This window comes from Chelonoidis abingdonii, chromosome 11 (genome assembly GCF_003597395.2).
Source record: "Chelonoidis abingdonii isolate Lonesome George chromosome 11, CheloAbing_2.0, whole genome shotgun sequence".
Classification (NCBI taxonomy): Eukaryota; Metazoa; Chordata; order Testudines; family Testudinidae; genus Chelonoidis; species Chelonoidis abingdonii.
The window spans coordinates 54,955,131-54,963,916 of NC_133779.1; the positions used below are offsets into that span (position 1 = coordinate 54,955,131).

Sequence of the window (8,786 nt, forward strand, 5' to 3'; positions counted from 1 at the left end):
GGTTCCTCCAAGAGACTGTTCCAAATCTGAGGGTGTAGTGCCAAAGTTTCTGGGGGCCCGAGGCAAAATCTGAAATGGAGCCCGCCTGTGTCCTTCCAAAAAAATTGACAATTTTGAGGGGAGGCCTCAGGGGTGGAGGATATTCTGTGCCCAGGGCCCTGAACCTTCTTAATCTGGCCCTGGGCTAGATTTGGACCTCATGGCCTTTCCCAGCTCTGTGCTTTCCCCCAATGTGTGTGACAAGGAATGACACAAACACCAGGGATGCGGAAGGTCACATTCTCCTTTATGTCACAATCATCATGGTTTAGCCACAGCGGGCACATCTTGGGGCGGGGTCAGCCTCTCTGAAATGAGACGGCAGGAGTTGAAGCTCCATGACTTTAGGCTGGGGCTGCACCATGCCCAAATGCAGCTTGTGCTCATACGATCAGCATGTCTTTCAGTCTGGGCTTCACAGCCACATCACCTTTTATTTCATACTGTAAGTTCCTCCAGCCCAGGGCACTGGGGGGCAGCTGCAGTGACTGATATGCAGCTCTCATTTTGCCTGATGACAGACCATACCCCCACATGTACACATCAGTCATTTCACCTGTAAAAGAATTATATAAATCAAACCCGCCCCCGAAGGAGTCCTGCTCCTGCCCCAGGATGATCACAGCCTCGGCACTGACGGAATAGCCTTTCCGCAGACCCTTCCTGGGTAGGGGCTTCCCGTTCACCCAGAACTCACCTATGCCCATGGCTGATTCCCAGCTGGCACAGATGTGCTCCCAGTCTATACAGGTCTCTGGGACTCTGAAGGTCACAAATTCCTCCCCCACGTATAGTCTGTACTCCCCAGGCTTGGGTTTGAAGATCAGGATCTCGTTGTCCTGGGCTTTGGTAGCGTGGGAGAAGAGGCCATATGGCCGAGTCAGATCAGTGAAGGATCTCAGACACACGGTGAAGTTCTGCAGCGGCTGCTCCGGCTCCGGCTTCACGACCACATGGGCGTCACTAGGGTCCTTCCAGAAGACAAACACCTTTCGATACAGGTCTAGGAGAGACAAGAGACATGTTGGGTGTTGGTACCGGTATGATGGTATCACTCCTCAGGCCCCTTGCTACAGACTCTGCTGTTCATTCCAGTGCTTGCACCGCTCAGCTGCTTGCCCTGGGCTCCTCAGTCTTGGCCCTCAGAACCACCTGCTCTTCCACTTCCTCACCCCACTACCCAGTAACCCTCACCAGTTGGGTGTGGAAGCAGAAGCTTGAGAGAGATGGGCTTAAAAGGTTACTTAACCCCGCTGAGCCACATTAACCCTTAGTGGGCTAGTGTGGGGTAAACACCCGCTCACGTTGCTCCATGTCCATACTCAGTGGAGTTTAACTTGGGAGACTCGCTCAGAGGCTCTAGGTTGTGTGTGAAACCTTTTGGATTAAGGGTGGAAAGTGGTACCCCCATATCCGCTTGTGAGCCTGCTTGTCACAACCGTGTCTCGTAAGATGCACAGTTTGAACCGTGGGGCGATTAGCCACAGGAAGAGCTTACTAAGGAGTGCAGTAAATTCTCTACCCCCGGGAATCTTTACATCAAGAGCAGGGTAAAATTTTCAAAAGCACGTAAGTCCCATTTTCAGATTTGTCACTGAGGAACAGACATGACTGACTCTCCGTTAGACTCAGGCTCCTAAGGGCCTTGTCACTTTTGAAAATGGGACCTTAGGTGTGTGGATTTTAGAGTATTAAAATCAGCTCTTGCACAGAAATCCTGAACCATAGCAAATCTGCACCTTTGCTCTGACTAAGCAGGCTGGAGCAATCTGCTGAAGCCGCTGCCATCACTCTGCCCCCACTTGCTATCAGAACCTGCTCCCTGCTATAAATGGCCATGGGGGGGTGGAGCATAGGGAGGGCAGAAGATGGGACAAGGGGGGCAAATCAAAGGGAAGGAATGCGCAAAATTTGTGCGGGGAACCAAAATGTGTCTGTTGCAGACCAAACAGCTGAAGGCAGGGGAAGGAGAAGGGCAGAAAGGCAACAGCAGGGACAGAGGGTAGGAACTGGGGTTAAGAAGTGTGATGATGTGCTGCCAGCCAGCGGTAGAGGGGGAAAGCCCTGGAATATGGAGGGCAAGCTCAAGGCTAGTCTCTGTGATCATATGACTTCAGTGCTGATTGATTTTCTTGGCGGCCATCCAAACTTCTTCCCTTTCCTATGATCTGCCAGGGGGATGGTCTCCCTCAGCTGTGATTGTGCCTTTCATTCCAGCACCCTAGCACTAGGGTAACCATATTTTCCCAAAGAGAAAACTGGACACTGCACAGGGTGGCCCAATGCCCCCCTCTCCTCCCGCATGAGGCAATGGCCCTCCCCCACACCATGGGGCTGGTCTGAGACACCTCTCTTCCCCCCCGTGTGAGGGACAGGCCCTCCCTGCACCCCTCTCAGGGCTGGTCTGAGGCCCCCTTCTCCTTTCATGCATGGGGCTGGCCCAAGAACCCCAGATGCCCACCTGGGGCAGGCCCAATGCCCCCTGTGCCCCACCATACACAGAGCCAGCCTGGGCCTGAGCCCTCCCTGCCACCTGCCCGGGGGTAGCCCGGCCCGAGCCGCCTTCTAGAGCCCTCCCCCCTGTGTGGAGCTGGTGTGGCTGCTTGCCCCCCACACATGTTCCTTCACGCCTCGTAGCCATTGCACCCCACTTTATTGGCAAAACTGGCCATTTGTCCACAACTGATGATCAGTTGGCAAGAGCAAATGCGACAAATGCCCAGTTTTGCCAAAAAAGTTGGATCGGCTGAGACAGGGCTTAAAGAAGAGACTGTCCAGCCAAAAGGGGATGTATGGTCACCCTCCTTAGTGCTTTGTCGCTGTAGTGCTGCCAAATCTTCATTAAGGGCACGACACTAATATCTTGGGTTTTTTGTGTCTGAATTTAAATAGGGATTTCACAGGGTAGCCAATTTTGACAGGCAAGATCCCAACCACTGCAAGTGGCTCCTCCTGGCTGGGGAATTGTAGGGTAGCAAACTGTCGCGGCAGCAATAAATAATACCTAGATGTCAGGAATTATTCCTGATAGGAAGCTGTGACAGGGAGCATTTTATAGCATGACACTCTAAGAAAAAAGGCCTTTTCCTGTAGCCATATTTTAAGTAGGGTTGCCAACTTTCTCATCGCACAAAACTGAACACCCTCACCCCACCTCTTCCCTGAGGCCCAGCCCCTGCTCACTACATTCCCCCTTTCTTGGTGGCTCGCTCTCTCCCCCTCCCCATTCACTTTCGCTGGGCTGGGACATGGGATTGGGATGCGGGAGGGGGTGAGGGCTCTAACTGGGGTTGCAAACTCCAGGGTGGGGCCAGAAATGAGGGGTTCAGGGTGCGGGATGGGGCTCAGGATGGGGCTCAGGCAGGGAGCTGGGGTGCGGGATGGGGTTAGGGCTCTAGGATGGAGCTGAGGATGACGGGTTTGAGGTGCAGGAAGGGGCTCCAGGCTGCGGGGTGGGGCCAAGGGATTCGGAATGTGGGAGGGGGCTGCAGGTTGAGGCAGGGGGTTGGGGTGCAGGAGGGGGTACCGGCTCTGGGATGGGGACATGGGCTCTGGGGTGGGGCCAGGGATGAGAGGTTTGAGGTGTAGGAGGGGGGTCCGGGTTTGGGAGTGGCTCAGGGCTGGGGCAGGAGGTTGGTGACTGGGGTTGGGGTGCAGGAGGGGGTACAGGCTTTGAGCTGGGGGTGTGGGCTCTGGAGTGGGGCCAGGGATGAGAGGTTTGGGGTGCAGGAGAGGGTACAGGCTCTGGGCTGGGGGTGTGGGCTCTGGGGTGGGGCCAGGGATGAGAGGTTTGGGTTGCAGGAGGGTACAGGCTCTGGGCTGGGGGTGTGGGCTCTGGGGTGGGGCCAGGGATGAGAGGTTGGAGTGCGGAGGGGGTTCCAGGTTTGGATGGGGTCTCAGGGCTGGGGCAGGAGGTTTGGAATTGACTTGGCGCGTGGCGGGAGCAGGAGGGTGGCTCGGAGTTTGGGAGTCGCTCAGCGGCTGGGGCAGCGGAGCGTTGGTGACTGGGTGGGGTGAGGAGGGAGCCGGAGGGTCTCGGTTGGAGGCTAGTGGTACTCAGGTGGGCAGGAGTGTTGGTGACTGGGGCTGGGGTCGCAAGCTACTTCATGTGGCTATACCCAAGTCGCAAGCCACAGCGGGCAGAGCAGGTTCCCTACCTATCCTGGAAACCAGATCTGCGCCTCTGGAAGCGGCCAGTTAGCTCTGGGGTCCTAGGTGGCGGCAGGTAGCGTTGCAGTGCACGGAGCCCATGGCCCCCCGCCTAGGAGCTGGAGCCTGCTGGACACTTCGTGGGTCTTCAGCCACAATGCAGACATGTAGGGACTAGCCTGCCTTAGCAGAGTACCACTGACCGAACCTTTTAATTGCCTGGGTCAGCAGTGCTGACCGGAGCTGCCTGGTTCCCTTTTTCACTGGGTGTTCCAGTCAAAACTCGGACACCTGTGTTAGCCTATTGTAAGGGTTGGGGCTTTGTCTGCAGGCCAGATTGAAAGAGCAGCCGGAGCCAAGGCAGCCATTCAGCGGGAGAAGCAAATCAACGCCCCCCCCGGAAGCCACATCCTCACATTCCAATCTATTGTTGTAAGCAAGCAGTTTTCCAGGATAGCTGTACCCTGACATCTGGTGGTGAAAAAGTATGGGAAGTGTATGGAGGCCAAGAATGTCTGGAATGGCGAAATCTCCAAATATATTGACATAGGCACAACCTACCCCATCCCACGAACTGACCGAGCTGTTGGGCACTGCTTTTTTGGACAAGAAATGACTCAAGACCTCAGTTGGGTTGTGACTTGCTAAGACAGAGGGACATGGCGTTCCAAAACCCTGTGTAATTGAGAGAGGTTAACGGGAACAGGTATTTGTGCCTGCAGGCTTCCTTGTGGAGCTAGATAGCCACGGTTGCACCCCCTTCCTCTCTCCACGTTTTGGAAATGTCATGATATGTATTTTTTATTCCCTTAAGACTGTTAAATACAGGCCTGCCTGAGCTTGAACTCAACTTTTGGGAATGGATTGCTCACTGCACACTGTGGTCCCTCCTTTACTATGTGCTGAGATCACCTAAGAGCTGAAATCACAAAAAGAGACTGAAATACTGAGCTGGGGAGCACTGGAGTACTGTAGCTACCACTAGTGGGGGAGCCTCCGATGCTATACTGCGGAGACAGAGCAAGCTTGCCTGGGGTGAGAGCAAGTTTATGGGGAGGCTGGAGCGAGGACCATGAGACAGCTGGTGGAGTGGAGCGTACTGGCAGAGCGGAGTAGGGTGTGGGGCGTGTGAGCCGCCCACAGAGCGAGCGGAGCCAAGAGCAGTTTTGCTTGGACAAACGGAGCTAGCTTCTCACGATGCACGACGTGAGTGAGCGGAGCAAGTTTGTCTGAGGACGGGCCGTGATACAACAGACGAGCAGAGGGGTGTGAAGCGCGCTAAGGTAAGGCCGTTGAGCAGTTTGTTGGAGAATGTCGGAAGACAGAACCGCACGGGCAGGGCCAGTGGCAAGTGCCTGGACCACACTCCACCAGGTGCCCCTTTCACCCAGGCTGGGGGGAGGGCCTCACTACAGTTAGACTCCTTGAATTCTGGGGTTGGCACTGACCAGAGACTTTTGGGTATGTTTGGACTTTTGGAGTGATTGGACTTAAGACCCTAAGGTGGGAAAGGCATTGCCAGATGTACTTGGGGGTGGGATTCATGGTTTTGTTTTTATACCTTCTTGTTCTGTGGGTGTTTTCAAATGGGATTGCCACATTGATTACCTTTCCTTTATATAAAAACAGATTTCGCTACACTCAGACCCACAGTGGCGGGATAATCGTGCTTGCGAGAGGGGAAGTATTGCCTCCTAGAGGCGCCCAGGAGGGTATGGTATGTAAGTGTCCCAGGTCACTGGGTGGGGGCTCGAGCCGGTTATGCCTTGTGTTATTGAAACGGAACCCCTGGATACTGAACCTGGCCCTTGTTGCTGCCAACTCAGAGGGGCAGAAGGGTTACATATGTGACATTAAAACACTGTAACATCCGGCTATTAAGGAGGCGACTCCGTCCTAATGGCCCCCACTATCACCAGGTAAAGAAACAGATCTTAAGAAAACATAGTTTGACCGCATCTGTCTGGCAAGAAATCACTTATCAATAGCTGTGGTTGTGAAATTCCCATTTCTTTATTGTTTTGTCTTTACGGTCCCCACTTCCCTATTGCTTGTCCGTATAATCTCTGTCTGGTTCTTTGGTTATTTCTGTCTGTTACATAATTAATTTTGCTAGATATAAATCAATTAAGGTGGGGGGTATGATTGGTTAGAGAATTTTGTTACACTGTGTTAGGATTGGTTAGTAAAATGATTGGTTAAGGTACAGCTAAGCAGGACTCAAGTTTCACTATATTAACTGGGTCCAAAACGAAGTTCTTGGGAACCAACTCCAGGACACAGCCCCAAGATCAAAGCTGCCAGACCTCAACACTCTGCCAATGACACTGTACAGAAACTGGAGTCCCCCAGATGGACCTGATCCTGACTGGACATCAAGAAAAGTTCATCTGTCTTATTGGGAGTGGTGAGCACTGTATGTGTAGCGTGTGCATTCTGGTTTTGTGATTGTTAATAAATAGAGATTAAGTAGGATATTACTGTATAAGGCTCTTTCACTGGTAAAAGGTCCTGCAAACCTGCAGAAAATTATGTCCTGAGCCCTAGGAACTGGGGAAGGATGGGTGCCCTAGAGTGTAAGGTTACACCTGAGCCCTAGGAACTGGGGAAGAGCAGCTGCCTAAATTAAGAGGGTTATGCCTTGAGCTCTAGGAACTGGGTAAAGGTGGGTGTCCCTTTGAGTGTGTGAGTAACAGAGAATTTTGTGCGGGTCACAACACCCCCTCATAATACTGCCAGCACTCGGCAAACAGCTTCCTAGGACACACCCTGTGCTCCCCACTCAGAAAGCAGGATGAGTAGTAACACACACAGCAACATTTGCAGAAACTTGCTAAGGGCAGGCCTTGAAGGCAGCCCTCTTGGGAGCACATTGTACAGCCTGGGCCCTAAGCCACCCAGTGACTGCAGCATAAGCACCTCTCTGCAACACTGTTGGGTACCACCACACAGCACCCCAGGCCTGACATGCTCCATCTCATCAGGCACGTGCTAATCACTCCTCTGGCACATATTGCAGATACATGACAATGTTTACAGCAGGACAGACTTGCAATTAACTTTGTAACAATAGCTAGTGCCCAGCTCTGTGTTGGGGAAGCAGAGCTCAAATCTGATCCTGTTATCCTAGTCTGGGGCAGATCAGGGCCATTGTTTGAGCCACCCACAGGTGTGTGGAAAAACTTTATTAGAATGAGGAAGATTTACTGGTAGGTCCCTTCTACCTTGACACCACATCTCTGGAGCCCCTTGACCAGGTGACCTCAGCTTTGTACCACCCTGGCCCTGGTGAGGCAACCCCACATTCAGGACAATGTGAGCATGCACGTGACTCTTACGGCACTTTTGGAACACGGGTCTTAGACAGACACTTCTGCCCCACCTTTGTTATAATGTTCCTGGCTCGCCTCTGCAAACTTGTTTTTAAAACCTTTGCCTTTCTGCTTTCACTTTTTTATCCAGGATGCTTTTTTAGTCTTCTTTGTAATTGTGGCTTTTTGAGAACCTAATAAAAGACTCTAAACAACCTCCAATTATTGTTCACAATTTTCCTTTTAATTTTTTCCTCCCAATCAATTTAGTTCATGATTGTTTTCCATTTGAAAATTGGCCTCTTTAGGGTGCCAAATGTCTATGTGACTGTATTGTGTTTGCAAATAACAAATGTAGCAATTAAGTTGTGATCACGTGCACCCAGACTACCACTTTTTGTTCAGCGACCAATTAATTCACTGTTAGCCACTGGAAGATGTTGTACAGAGTTGCCTTATATTAGAAAATCATCTGTAATTATTAGAAACTCACAAGACGTTTAACTAACACAGTATTTGCCCCAAGACTGATGGAATTCAGGGGTCTTTCCTGCACCGGAGAGATTTGCTTGTGCTGCTTTCTAGTCTGCTTTGGGTCTGTAATGCACCCCTGGTAGCTCCCTGCAACCTAACTCAGGATTTAACTGAAGTCTCCAAGTCTACAGCCCTAACCAACTCCACCCTGATCACCCTGTGTAGCACGCTCTGCCCTTACCTTCCTGGGTGATGGCTCCCGAGAGGCCAGCGAGGTCAAAGAGCCAAAGCTGCAGCTTCTCCATGTTCTTCACCTGCAGAGTGACCCAGGGGGCAGGAACGTGGAGAAGGGAGGTGGGAGGCCCTGAAACCTGTTCCTGCAATGCCAGTCTCCAGACACAAGGACCTGAAGTTATCGCTGAGTGGAGGTGGAAGAGGAAACATGTCCAACCAATCCTGTCCCAGGGCAGAGTCTGGAATTGCCTGTTCAAGCCAATTTCATGCTGTTCATGGGGTGATGGCCATTATCAACCCCTTCCTGTGCAGGGTGGGGCCCAGCCTAGCCAGCTGTGGCAACTGACAGAGACACTTCCCATGCACACAGTGGTCTCAGTATTTGTTGTATGTTACATAGTCTGTGTGTGTATGAAATACCCACAAACACCATGCGGCATGTCCTGGCAGTGAGAGATGCCCCCAGTTAACCAAGTCTTCCCCCGAAACCTCACCCCCAAACCAAAGCTCTGGGGCTTGACTCCTGCCCTGCTTGTGAAGAGACTCAGGTTCTGTCAGTGCAGCCAGGACATGAATTGC

The 8,786-nt window shown here is 52.3% G+C and overlaps 1 protein-coding gene across 1 annotated transcript; it reads right to left on the reverse strand.

The window, feature by feature from the left end:
- Positions 1-265: 265 nt before the first annotated feature.
- Positions 266-8,440, reverse strand: LOC116821889 (serum amyloid P-component-like). The gene is made up of 2 exons (XM_032775368.2): positions 8,215-8,440; positions 266-1,042 (listed from the first exon to the last, which is right to left on the reverse strand). Exons 1-2 carry the CDS (start codon positions 8,276-8,278, stop codon positions 423-425), a joined length of 684 nt encoding a protein of 227 aa, XP_032631259.1. The 5' UTR covers positions 8,279-8,440; the 3' UTR covers positions 266-422.
- Between the last annotated feature and the right edge of the window lie 346 nt (positions 8,441-8,786).

Excerpts from the sequence above, each read along its gene's own strand:
- LOC116821889 (XM_032775368.2), bottom strand. The coding sequence starts at position 8,278 with ATGGAGAAGCTGCAGCTTTGGCTCTTTGACCTCGCTGGCCTCTCGGGA. Across the intron at positions 1,043-8,214 it reads GGGAGCCATCACCCAGGAAG|ACCTGTATCGAAAGGTGTTT; the intron begins GTAAGGGCAGAG and ends TGTCTCTCCTAG.